We start from the raw sequence: 14,008 nt of genomic DNA, 5'->3' as shown, positions 1-14,008 counted from the left end.
CATTCAAGTATTAACCATTACACCATGTGAGAGAGTTTGGAAGATTACAGGCTAATATAGAGCAGACATTTCTCATATAAATCATCATCGCATTTGCGTCTTCACATTTTCCCACTCGAGTCACACATTTAGATCTAAAGACGAATAAAAAGTTCAAAGTGAAAAGATGCTGTTTATGACTTACTCTTCAGTTTTTAGCATTACTATTTACAACATTCAGAGTTCATATAAAGTTGACTAGCTATTACTGTAAATGGATAATGTACCACCTGCACTACTATTAATAAGCAACGTTTTTGTTGTAATCAATAATAGCAATTGTGTAGCCTCTTATTCTGCACATAAAACACCAGCAAAAACAATTTCTGTAAAAAAATGGTAAGATCCTTCTAATGTAAATAGGAATTCCTATCATCACATCCAGTTCAATGTGATTTGACCAATCACTGAGCTACTCCCCCTGATCCATATTACTACCTCAAACAAACAGATCGCTCCATTTCTACAATGTATTCTCTATGTTAATATAATAACTCTTTAGCTGCTTTTAGCATTGATATGACATGAATTGATGTATTATAAATGTAAGAGTCTCTTTTTTGAGGTGTGATGCTAGAAAAATACAGAATCAAAGGTATTTGTCTTGACTTGTTTGTAAATTACTGTCTCCACAGATGTTTCTTGCACCAGTCCTGCGGTCTATCTGTAAACCACATTAAACTACAGTGCAGAGAGAGAGAGAGAGAGAGAGAGAGAGCTATATAAAAGCAGCAGCTCAACAGCAATAACAAACACATAGTGCCCTTGTTGACGGTGATTTACCTACAATAAAACATCCCAGGTCACTAATATTACTTACTCAAAATGATCGGGTTAAGCTATTTCTTGTTCATAGCCGCAAAATACAAAAACATTGATTTGGCTATAACTATGTCAAGCACTGTGTTCAAGAGTGACTATTATATTCGGTAAACACCCAAAACTATAAATTAGGGTATTCACTCACACATTTATATGTAGTTATCACTCCCAAACTGTGGTGTGTATTTGGCCCTCCTTGAAGCTAAGGAAAAGTTAAGAAATAGTATAGTTGGTTTTGTTGTCTGCGTTTTTGACTGAGTTTGTTTTCTATGCAATAAAAACGGAGGAAAGGACACTGATGATATACTCCAAGTATCAACATAGTAACCATAAATGGATCGTTGAGCATGCCGTCTCTTCCAGACTGTTTAAACCGAGATGGGCCAATCGCCAAAACAGCAGACGCAAGGAATGTAAGAATGGAGACAGACGTCTGCGCCAGCTTACTTTAGATCGGTATGGACTTCATCCTCACCATGGAAGTCAGTTCCTGCTTCTTCACATTGTCTTGTTTCCTTTGCTTAATCCTATAAAAGGAACAGTTAAGAGATCAATTAACAAATTGTCTCTGTCATATTGCTGCAACCCATTTGTATGTATTTAGTTATGAAATATAGGTAAATGTAGCACAATTTTCACCATAGAAGCACGATGATAGTTAATAACACAGCCACCATGAATGCTGCAAACAGCCCCAACAAAACCAACAGACCGAGGCTTCCGTTTGGGTATAATGATGAATCTAAGGTAAAAACAAAACAAAATGAAACATAAACGAAACACAAAACAAAGTACAACATAATACCCCCCCCCCCAAAAAAGGCCCAAAACAAAAAGCACAAAACGTGAAAAGAACAACAAAAACAACAAAAAACACAACACACACAACAAAAACAATCTAACACACAAAATAAAATAAAACATAACAAAATTAAACAAAACAGCCAAAAATAAAACTAAAAACACAACACAGAAAACATAAAATGAAACAGAAAAAAATAACAAAAATTATTTTGTTTTGTGTTTTCACGCAAGACAAACGCACAAAACAAAAACAAACACACAAAACAACAACAACAATAAAACAACAAAATAAAAAACATAAAATGAAACACGACACAAAAGAAATAAAAACACAAAACATGAAATAAAACAAAACAAAAAAAACAACAGTCACACACAACAAAACAATACAAAATGAAAAAACAAAAACAAATAATTAAAAAGAAAATTATATAAATATTGTTGTTTATTGATTTGCTGGTAAATGTTTACCAGTTAAATATTACCTTGTATAACATTTGTACATCTAATACCATAAAAACTTGTTTTATTATTATTAATACTAATAATAATAACACCAACAATAATCATTTCCTCTTTTGAATAGATTTTTGTGTCTACAACAATAAACTACATTATATTGCCATCTTTAGCATATAACGCTCAAGAAATGAAAACATCCTGTGTGAGCAAAAGCTTTTGTGCTCCAGTTATTATAGGCACAGGGTGGCTACTTTGAAAAACACAGATATAATTGGTTTAACTGTCTGGTCACTACAGGTTTTATGGATTTGTTTTTTTAATTGTTAAGAGCACTTTATAGGTCAAATATATTTACTTCATTCTAGCCTTGAGCTGATAAATATGACTCTTGCAATTGTACAGCATGTCCACTTGCTAGATGAGTAGCTATAATTAAACGGCCTGGAAACAGTTAGCTAATGAACAGCAGAATGAGTCATGTTGGTGTCTGCCACATGACGGCATTACGGGAGGCTGGTACGCTTTGATTGGTCAAGGCCAGATGATGGGGAATCTCCGCCCACCACAAACAAGTCCAAACCATCTGGATGACATTTAGGGGGTGAAAAAAAAAAAATCTGGCAAAGATCTCAAATACATCAGATACTTTGTGTTTAATCTGGGAATGCGTATAACAGTCCCTGCCAAGACTCCTCAGTAACTATGAGCAAAAATATAATTTGTTGCACAGTGCATTCTTAACAAAATAAATAAATACAACTTATGGAGTATGAAACTGTAAAGCAAATACCTGGGGACTTGTCTGTTGTCCTCACTGGAAATGACAAATTGAAAATTGAAAAGCTATAATCCACTTGTTCCTCTGTTGTCTCTTCCCAAGGCTCTAAAATTGCAAAACAAATATAGTTATATATATATTTATACGACTTCTGAATTATTCATGACCAGCTCCCCTCAAAAGTCATGTCAGAATAAGTCTTCCTCGACAGTTTTCCACTTGACGATCCAAAGCTCATCATTTAATTTGCATTATTTTTTTAGTAAGGTTATTGTGTTCTATAAAGCAAATCACAAGACATGTTTCATAAGGAAATCTGATGATTATGAGTTGCCAGCATCTAAATATAATTATCTTCCTTTATTAGATTTATCAGATATCTGCCATAGAACACAGTCCAATATCCTGAAGAATCATGCTAGCTGTGCACAATTTGATTTACGCTATTATTACATTAGTTATCTGAAGAATTTGATAGATGATGAGTAATATATAATACATTTAAAGCACTACTCCAAGAAAAACGTGATTTTGATTCATACATATGCATTTTTCCGTGATTGGTTGTGTGTGTTTTACACTGTAAAAAAAGAAAGAAAAAAGAGAAACCTAATTTTTTTTTTAAATTTACAGTAGTTTTCTGTTATTTTAAATTATATTCAAAGCTCTGTGAAATATATAATGACGGAGTAATTTCTCTAAAGCATCTAATGAAAATTTATTTGAATTAAGACATTTTACTTTAAATTACAAATTAATTAAAAACACTGAGCATTAAAAGCATTGAATTAAAAAAGCAGCATCTGTTTTAAACATAGTTAATATTAATATTAATATATGGGTGGCTGAATTCACTAGAATTCACTAGACTAGTTTACTTTGAATGGTCCCATGGTGTGGCAAATTAATAAATATAGAAATATTTGTATTACTTTACAATAAGTTTCCATAAATCAACCTGAACTAACAATGAAAACACACTTTTAATTTTAGATAATGCTTATTTCAACATTTACTAAAAACAAACGTGGTAACACTTTACAATAAGGTTTAATTTGTTAACATTAGTTAACATGAACTAAAAATGAACAATACTTCTACAGCTTATAAATCTCAGTTAATATTAATCTCAGTCATGCATGGTTCTAGGTACCTATAGAAGGGTGGGCTGGCAGATATCGAGGAAGTTTTTTTATTTATAACATTTTATATATCTTATTTTAACTTTTAAAAAAATGCTAACATATACAGTTTTCTACTGTCTAGTGATAATTTGGAAAGAAAACAGAATGGAAGCTTATAGGCTATGTTACTATGAATGCAACTTTTGTTGCATTAAATTAAATGTTTCTCAGAATGTGTTTTTTTTTTTTTATTATTCCATTGCGCTACTTTTCTATCATTTTCAGTGTTAACATCACCCTAGACTCCCTTACATACTTTTGCAGAGTATCCTGCATGTTGCTTTCTAAAACGCGGCACTCAAGTTAATTGAGTGCAATCAACAGGCAATCAAATGAGACCTTAAAGTACAGTTACCTTAAAAGTTTAACTTAAAAAATAATTTAATTAATTGGAAGAATAATACAAATTAATATTATTTAACAGACCTGAACTAACATGAACTAACAATGAACAGTTGTAGTTTTACTGACTAACATTAAAGGGATAGTTCATCCAAAAATTTAAATTCTGTCTTCATTTACTCGCCCTCAAGTTGTTCCAAACCTGTATGAGTTTCTTTGTTTTGCTGAACAGAAAATAAGATATTTAGAAGAATGTTTGTAACCAAGCAGATAGAGCAACCATTGACTACCATAGTAGGGAAAAAAATACTATGGTAGTCAATGTTTGCTCTATTTGCTTTGTTACAAACATTCTTCTAAATATCTTATTTTGTGTCCAGCAGAACAAAGAAACTCATACAGGTCTGGAACAACTTAAGGGTGAGTAAATGATGACAGAATTTTCATTTTTGGGTGAACTATCCCTTTAAACAAGATTAATTATGTAACAAATGTATTGATCATTGTTAATCGGTGTTAGTTGATGTATCAACTAACATTAACTAATAGGACCTTATTGTAAAGTGTTACCAAAATATTTCATATAGTATCTCAACTAGTATGATCTTCATGCATAATTGTTATAGTACTGAATACTAAACTGAATTCTAAGATTTCTACACACATAAACATAACTTGTTTTAAAAAAAAAATGTTCAATTTCTGCTCATGTCATACCAGCCATTTGTTCATATTAACTGTATGATTGTATTTTTAAATTACAATGGTTACATTTGTTAGTGAGTGTTAATATGTGTGTGTGTGTGTGTGTGTGTTCATGTTTTTCTATCCTGGTGGGGACTTCAACCTGAATGCACACTGACTCGTGGGGACTCATGTCACTGTGGGGACCTAAATTGAGGTCCCCATGAAGAAACAAGCTTATAAATCATACAGCATGATTTTTTTTATTTTTTTTTTATGTAAAAATGCAGAAAGGGTTATAGGTTGGTTTAGGGGTAAGGTTAGTTTAAGGGAATAGAATATACCGTTTGTACAGTATAAAAACCATTACGTTTATGAAGAGTTCCCACAAAGAGTGTTTGTGTGTGTGTGTGTGTGTGTGTGTGTGTGTGTGTGTGTGTGTGTGTGTGTGTGTGTGTGTGTGTGTGTGTGTGTGTTGACTGACCAATCCACGGCCGTGCCTCCACCACATGAGTCCATTCACTCCACTGGCTGTGGTTGATCAGGGCATCCTGAGCTCTGATCTGAATCTGATGCATGTGACCCACTAGAGCGTCCGTGATCTTCAGACTCGTGTTTTCCTCCGTCTCCAGCTGAGGGATGATCAATACATACATCCACTAAACAAAAGATGGATAACACTGTCCACACTGATTCAGACAGACTGATTTCACTCAAGTTGTTAGTAATAACAGAGACTTAATGATTTTTATGCTGTTAAAAATGTGTATTATATCCCCTAAACCTAAACCTACCCATCACAGAAAACATCTAATTTTTACACTTTCAAAAAACATCATTTAGTGTGATGTATAAGCCGTTTTCCTTTTCATGGAGACCAATAAATGTCCCCATATTGACAAGGATTTCATATATCATTGCCATCTTTGTTTTGTCCCCATAACGTAGGGTTTACCAGGACAACACACACACACACACGTTATGTTTTCATGTTTTATGGGGACCTTCCATAGACATTGATTTTTATACTGTTCAAAATTTAAATTATATCCGCTAAACCTACACATCACAGAAAACGTTCTGCATTTTTACATTTTCAAACAACATCACTGATTTTTAAGCCATTTTCCTAATGGGGACCAAAAAATGTCCTCACATTGACAAGGACCCCTTTGTTTCGTCCCTATAACGTAGGGTTTACCAGGACCACACACACACACACACAGGGATCTGAAGACAGCCAACATCTGGTTGTCTGATGAAAGGCCAAGCTGCCTGGTGAAAGCAGATAAGATCAGCCCATGACTGTGGGACTCTGAGATATGAGAGCAGTGTGTGTGTGTGTGTGTGTGTGTGTGTGTGTGTTCTTTTTGAACGACATGAGAGTAAATAATATCGGAATTGTTATTATTCAGAGTTTAATTATTCTTTTAAACTTAGGATGTGTGAAAAGATTGTTTATACTGTATGTGGTTCTTACCGTTGACCAGTAGTTGGAGCCGATCGGCCGGTAGCGCAGTAAGAATGTTAAGGGAAAACCACCCATGATTTCCGCTGACCAGGATGAAGGACCACTCCACTGGACCAAAAACTGTGTGGGCAGGCCTTCCACCTGAAAAACTCGAACATCCTCCGGTGGATCTGGTTTTACTAAACACACATATTAAAATATGTGAATTCTTATTATGTAGAGCAGAAAAAAAATGAAACCAAATGCTATATTAAGAGAGCTGAAGAAACCTTTCAGAAAGTTTCTCAACTCAACTGATTACTCGTTGAGGCTGGGAAGTGGATATATGAATATTGAATATGAAGGTATATACACTTACAGAGTTCATGAGCATCTATTTGGATAATGGTGGAGTTGGATCCCAGTGGATTGATTTCGGTGATGTTTACCAGGACCTTCGAGGAGCTCCAGAACTGTGGGTTAGTAATTGTGCACTCATTCACCCCAATATGCTGCTGCTCGCAGGGTTCAACCCCACTGCCTCTAATACTGTATAAAACAGCAGAAGAAACAATTAAGTGAATCTCAATCTCAATCATTTGAAGGAAAAAAACAGTAAGAACAGTAATATTGTGAAATATTATTACAATTTAAAATAACTGTTTTCAATGTGAGTATATAATTTTAATATGCTGATTTGATGCGTAAGAAACATTTATGATTATTATCAGTGTTGAAAACGGCTGCGCTGCTTCATTCTTTGTGGAAACTGTGTCTGTGATTATTTTTTTTCAGGATATTATATAATATATATAAAGCATAAAAGGAGGACCGACGACAGTGAAGGACGAGAGAGAACCAGGCCTGGACTTTATGTTGCGTTTGTTTATGTTTTACTATGTGTGTGTGCGTGCGTTTTTACTTTCAGTTTGTGTTTTGTTTATTAAAGTCTTTAAACGTTTGCCAGTTCCCGCCTCCTTCTTCCCATAACAACAAGCCTAATTACGTTGGAGCCGAAACCCGGGAGGAAGGAGAGACATGCTGTCGGAGAGCCCTCGCCGCTGAGGGGGATCGCGATGCTGAGGAGGTCGGGCAGCGCGGAAGAATGGCTGCCCGAGACGGTGGTGCTAGAGTGAGTGAAGACCCGGTGGGATGGAGAGGTTGCTGCCGTGCTCCTGGGTCGAGGTGGGCTGGCTGCCATCTGAGAGGGAGCGGAGGAGTCCGTGGGCCAGAGCCTGCAGCCGTCCGCCATGATGGGGAGGAGCAGGGAGCGTGGGACTCGCTGCCGGCTGCCCTCAGCTGGAGGAGCTTTCGGGGCGGAGGAGTATCGTTCCGTCCAGAAAGGATATTCCAGTACCATCGCATGGCACCGCGAGGAAGAGCCTCTCAGCTGGCTGAGGACCGAGCAGCAGTGTGTCCGGGAACCGGACAAAGATTTTTGTTTTCTCTCTCCACTCTCTCGTCTCTGTCGCTCCTTGTGCATCCGTCTCCTTTTCTCTCATCTCGTCTGTCCTTACCCCCAAGTGCTGCGGCCGCCGAGACTGGCCCCGGGGGAGTAGAGGGCAATCTTGTGGGTACCCCCCGGCGCACGTTTTTACTTTCAGTTTGTTTATTTATATATATATATATATATGAACCAGAACCAGGCCTGGACTTTATGTTGTGTTTTGTTTATGTTTAACTATGTGTGTGTGTGTGTGTGTGTGTGTGTGTGTGTGTGTGTGCGCGCTCGTTTTTACTTTCAGTTTTTTACATTTATTAATTAAAGTTTGTTGAACGTTCACCGGTTCCCGCCTCCTTCTTCCCATAACAACATACCTTATTACAATATATATATATATATACATTTTTTCTTAATTTATATAAAACAAGATGAGACTGCACCTGTAGGAGGTTCTGTACATTGTGGGCAGGAGTGTTGTCTTGGTTTGTACCCAGGAGCAGTAGATTTTCATATGACTCGGCATATTGCAAGAAACATTGACAAAATGAGGCGGATCTAAAAGAAGAAGAAAAAGAAGACAAGAATTTCTCATGAGATAACTTTAGACACAATAAACTATATCTGTGGACCCAATCCAAAACATCCAAACAGACAGATGGCACAAGAGAGAACGGTTTAGTCCTGTGCTGTGTTCAAGGACATGAGGGCCCATAATACAGTCGACTAAATGTACACACATGCTGGAACCAGCAATCTCACCCTTCCTTTCAGGAAACTGTGGAGCTGTGATGTAGTGACTTCCTGTTAGCGGAAGTGCCCCGAGTTAAACAGAAAGGGCGTACAACTGCACACTTTCTTTTGCAGCTCCGGGGACACAAAGTGCTTCCTTTTTACTAGTACATTTCCTGGCTTTCCAAGAATTTGTCCTAGTACAAGCACCATTTCAGAGGCATCACGCAATCATGAGACATAGCGGTCACGCTACCAACATTTCAGTTGTCAATACCATTAATTCTCAATATAAAATATGATCCTCAATATCAATTTCAACACCACAGCAAAAGCTGATATACCGCTGAATGCACTTTATTACTAAAAGTGTTCAAAATGTACAGCATATAATTATTCACAAATTAAAATAATAGCATATAACTTTTAAAAAATTCAAGTACTTTAACTCTTCCCCTGCCAGCATTTTTTAAATGTTTTCACAAGTTTCATGGCCCTCAGAATATTTTTTGTTGTATGAATATCTGAACATGCAATATATCAAAAGAAAGAACAGACCTCTGCTTTAAATTATTATTATTTTTTAAATCTTAGCTTCATGCATTATTTTTTATCAGCTGAATGTGGGTAAGTTTCATAAAAAAGCAACATTTTGAGCAAAATATTTTTTTGAGAAAATTGCATTTTTGTCAAAAGACTATGTCCGGAACGGATTAAGAAAGATGATCAAAACATAGATGGAGAGGATCGAGTCCACCAAAACCCTTAGCTCACACTGTCACTCAGTCCTATAGCTCACACTGGGTCGACATTTCATTCAGTAACATTAGACATTTAGATTTATATGCTGTTTAATGTTGATGACCGCGTTATTTTACATATACATCTGCTTACATATGTTATCGCTTATTTCTGCTTCTTGACGTCTTTTGATCTGGAGATTCTGTACTCTTTCAGAAGATGTGTAACAGTATAACAGTGAAAATATGGAAAGCCAGAAATTTTTGTAAATGGCGGGGAAGCATTGTTTCATAAATGACGGAAATGTGTATATATATATATATATATATACACTCACCTAAAGGATTATTAGGAACACCTTTTCAATTTCTCATTAATGCAATTATCTAATCAACCAATCACATGGCAGTTGCTTCAATGCATTTAGGGGTGTGGTCCTGGTCAAGACAATTTCCTGAACTCCAAACTGAATTTCAGAATGGGAAAGAAAGGTGATTTAAGCAATTTTGAGCGTGGCATGGTTGTTGGTGCCAGACGGGCCGGTCTGAGTATTTCACAATCTGCTCAGTTACTGGGATTTTCATGCACAACCATTTCTAGGGTTTACAAAGAATGGTGTGAAAAGGGAAAAACATCCAGTATGCGGCAGTCCTGTGGGCGAAAATGCCTTGTTGATGCTAGAGGTCAGAGGAGAATGGGCCGACGGATTCAAGCTGATAGAAGAGCAACTTTGACTGAAATAACCACTCGTTACAACCAAGGTATGCAGCAAAGAATTTGTGAAGCCACAACACGCACAACCTTGAGGCGGATGGGCTACAACAGCAGAAGACCCCACCGGGTACCACTCATCTCCACTACAAATAGGAAAAAGAGGCTACAATTTGCACAAGCTCATGCCTTGTTACCACTGTGCAGGCTGGTGGTGGTGTATTGGTGTGGGGGATGGCACACTTTAGGCCCCTTAGTGCCAATTGGGCATCGTTTAAATGCCACAGCCTACTTGAGCATTGTTTCTGACCATGTCCATTCCTTTATGACCACCATGTACCCATCCTCTGATGGCAACTTCCAGCAGGATAATGCACCATGTCACAAAGCTCGAATCATTTCAAATTGGTTTCTTGAACATGACAATGAGTTCACTGTACTAAAATGGCCCCCAAAGTCACCAGATCTCAACCCAATAGAGCACCTTTGGGATGTGGTGGAGCGGGAGCTTCGTGCCCTGGATGTGCATCCCACAAATCTCCATCAACTGCAAGATGCTATCCTATCAATATGGGCCAACATTTCTAAAGAATGCTTTCAGCACCTTGTTGAATCAATGCCACGTAGAATTAAGGCAGTTCTGAAGGCGAAAGGGGGTCAAACAGTATTAGTATGGTGTTCCTAATAATCCTTTAGGTGAGTGTATATATATATATATATATATATATATATATATACAATTTTAACATTTGAAGTATACTACAAGTGTACATTCAATACAATTAAGCAAGCTTCTTTTTTTCAAAAGGTGAGGCCCAGCAACAGTAAAAGTTGTTCATTGTCTTTATAGCCTCTGCTGTTCGTGACCGTATCGTTGCAGCCCACCAATTTAGAACCACTTTCCTATTGAAGCACCATTTTAAAGGCCTCAAGCACTTCATATGCACTTCTTGGATGTATGATCCGAGATTAAATGTGTAACGAGTCTAGACCATGATTCAAAGTGTATCAGATCCGTTATGTTTATGTTGCTACAACACTGTCGTTTGTGTAATCCAACATCATTCTAAAAATGACATAAGAAATGGAATTTAGTCGTGGTAGATGCCATAGTTAATTTTATTTGGATGAACATGAGGCTGTTAGGGATAAATGTTGTTACATGGTGTTAGGGTTAGGAAGGAATGTACTGGGTTCTGTACAAGCTAAGTTCAATCAAGAGCAATAATTAGATTTGTCCTAAAAGTATAGATTATATTGGTTTGGATTGGATTGGATTGGCTGTATGGATGGATGGATGGATGGATGGATGGATGGATGGATGGGTGGATGGATGGATGGATGGATGGATTTGGATGGATGGATTTGGATGGATGGATGGATGGATGGATGGATAGATAGATAGATAGATGATAGATAGATAGATAGATAGATAGATAGATAGATAGATAGATAGATAGATAGATAGATAGATAGATAGATAGATAGATAGATAGATAGATAGATAGATAGATAGATAGATAGATAGATAGATAGATAGATAGATAGATAGATAGATAGATAGATAGATAGATAGATAGATAGATAGATAGATAGATAGATAGATAGATAGATAGATAGATAGATAGATAGATAGATAGATAGATAGATTTAGATTCTTTCCCCCTGACACAAGTCACTGAAAGTTCACTAAGAATGTCTATATACCACATATGATGTATCTTGTGAATCTATAGTTTTTTCCCTTTCATGTTTGGTATCATTTTAAATGTCTCAGAGTGACTGATACAATTTCACAGCAGTCAATATTATGAGAAAGATTGAAAACTTGGGAGAATTCTGTTCTCCTGTTGTTGGGTGGTGTCCCTTCAAGGTATCTGATAATCATTGCTCCTCTCCCCCAAAACCAGGTGCAACCCTTTAGGGCACATGCATTGGCCCAACACAATTCCAAAAATGTTTGTGTAGTAAATATTTACAGCTCTTTTGCTCTGGTATTTAAAGCTGCAGTACTGAGAAACTGAAGGGGGAAAAAAGCATTACAATATATCGTGCTACCAACGGTGATTAAATCGAACGAATCTATGAGCTTAATAACATCAGCATTGTGTGATTATGTGTATTTAATGTATATTAGCGATACCTGTACATTTCAATTTCCATACAGTCTAATCTTTTGCTTTTGTATACGGGTAAATCTCCAATTGTCACTGATAACTGTCGTTTGGACCTTTCTGGATTACAATCCGCCATCAAAATGATATGTTTAATTATTCAAGCTGCTGTGAGAAAAGACTATAAATGATCCGCCACCTGCATCATCCTCACATGCGATATAGCCTACCCGGGACTCCTTATACAAATGTGAGGTAATGACGCAAAGACGAACGGCGCCATGCTCGAATTTCCCACGGAAAGCTACCAGTACCACTCAAATTATAACACATTATTATGTGAATCGGTTATTGTGAATCGGGCTAAGGAAAGGAGATTGTTTTGAACACTGGCTGGTTATGTACTTACTCAAAAATTGATTTTGGATCATTTTTAACCCAAAAACGTTACGGACTGCAGCTTTAAGGAAAACTGAAGAAAGAAAAATAAAGAAATAATAATAATTGAAAGAAAATGGGTACAATATTTGACCATTACTGTTTATCACCATACGCATAACATGGCCCCCACAAACAGTCCAACAAAAGATGCATTTTCAATGCTTTGTTGGTTAAGTGTACTCAAATAAATGAATTGTACATCCATCCCTTGTGGTCTAGTTTTTATTAACAATAAATTAAACATGACATATACCCTGAGGGATTTATATTCCCTGAGCAACTGTTTTTCTCATATATTTGATCAAATGATTCACATTGTGAGTCAAAACATGAAACAAGGGACTCTTGTATCACTGAAGTTGACTTACGGCCCAGGCGTAGTTTGATGGACTGCAGTAAAGTTCCTCGTTCATCATGGCAGCTGTAGTTGCCTTCCATTGAGTGTGTGGTGTTCAGTAGTGTAAGCGAGCCCTCGTGTGTTTGCCACGGCGGTACTGAGCTCCCATTGAACCGCCATTCCACCGGAGACCTGTCGACCCCATCCAAAACTCAAAGTCAACATCTCAGTCAAGAACCTTCACCTAGTTTCCTTGCAAACCCGTTCTAATCAAAGATATACCTACGATCGACCAAATAACAGCTTTCAACGCCAACTGGACCTATGTATCGCATTACTCATTTGTGTGTCTTGCAAATCTTATTTTTGGCAGACGTATTCTCTTGGATAGCATCTTTTTTTGGCAAGAAATGTGATTTCTCAACAACTGCATTTATATGAAACACAAGGCTTGCCAAAATCTGAGACTGGGGAATCAAGCTCACCCCCCCCATTCCCCCCCTAAATACCCTCAATGTGTCCAAACCCTATAAGGCCTGGCTTCGTGCCCCTACAGAGCGTGGTTAAGCACACTATTATCACTCCTTACAGGAAAGCTTAGCTCTGGAGTCTGATGGAGTTCTAGCAAAAACTTAATATAGACTGGAGTACGTACCCGCCATGTGAGCCTCCGCATGTGAGGGTGACCCTGGAGCCCAGTCCACCAAACTGGACGTCTGAAACTGAAAGGAGACATGTGAGCTGTTCTATTCCAGAGCTGTCAAGTTATTATGTTATCAACAAGCTAATAGCACTGGAATTTCGTCGGAGCCAAGTGTGCCGCACACATCCTGAAAAATGAAGCCAAAACATTTTTGATCTCCCCCTGGTGGCTGGCTTTAGTATGGGTCATAAATCCCGCTCTTCAAGTAATCGAATGGGAGCCA

General features: G+C 37.2%; 1 protein-coding gene across 2 annotated transcripts in view; it reads right to left on the bottom strand.

Moving 5' to 3' along the window:
* The window catches only part of il11ra (interleukin 11 receptor subunit alpha), a 54,982-nt gene that overhangs the window by 2,573 nt on the left and 38,401 nt on the right, over positions 1–14,008 (bottom strand). The window contains exons 3-11 of one of the 2 annotated variants that reach the window (XM_079804547.1): positions 13,738–13,804; positions 13,114–13,274; positions 8,450–8,564; positions 6,945–7,114; positions 6,596–6,765; positions 5,600–5,747; positions 2,918–3,010; positions 1,501–1,603; positions 1,309–1,388 (exon numbers count right to left, since the gene is read on the bottom strand). In XM_079804547.1, the coding sequence (XP_079660673.1) occupies positions 1,310–1,388; positions 1,501–1,603; positions 2,918–3,010; positions 5,600–5,747; positions 6,596–6,765; positions 6,945–7,114; positions 8,450–8,564; positions 13,114–13,274; positions 13,738–13,804 (1,106 nt within the window). In that variant the 3' untranslated portion in view covers position 1,309. Of the gene's footprint in view, positions 1–1,308; positions 1,389–1,500; positions 1,604–2,917; positions 3,011–5,599; positions 5,775–6,595; positions 6,766–6,944; positions 7,115–8,449; positions 8,565–13,113; positions 13,275–13,737; positions 13,805–14,008 lie in introns of both variants that reach the window. The other variant, XM_079804546.1, reaches the window with a different exon arrangement.

This window comes from Gobio gobio (assembly GCF_949357685.1).
Source record: "Gobio gobio genome assembly, chromosome: 22".
NCBI lineage: Eukaryota > Metazoa > Chordata > Actinopteri > Cypriniformes > Gobionidae > Gobio > Gobio gobio.
The sequence above is the reverse complement of the archived record's forward strand: the minus strand, read 5'-3'. Positions and strand labels throughout refer to the sequence as shown.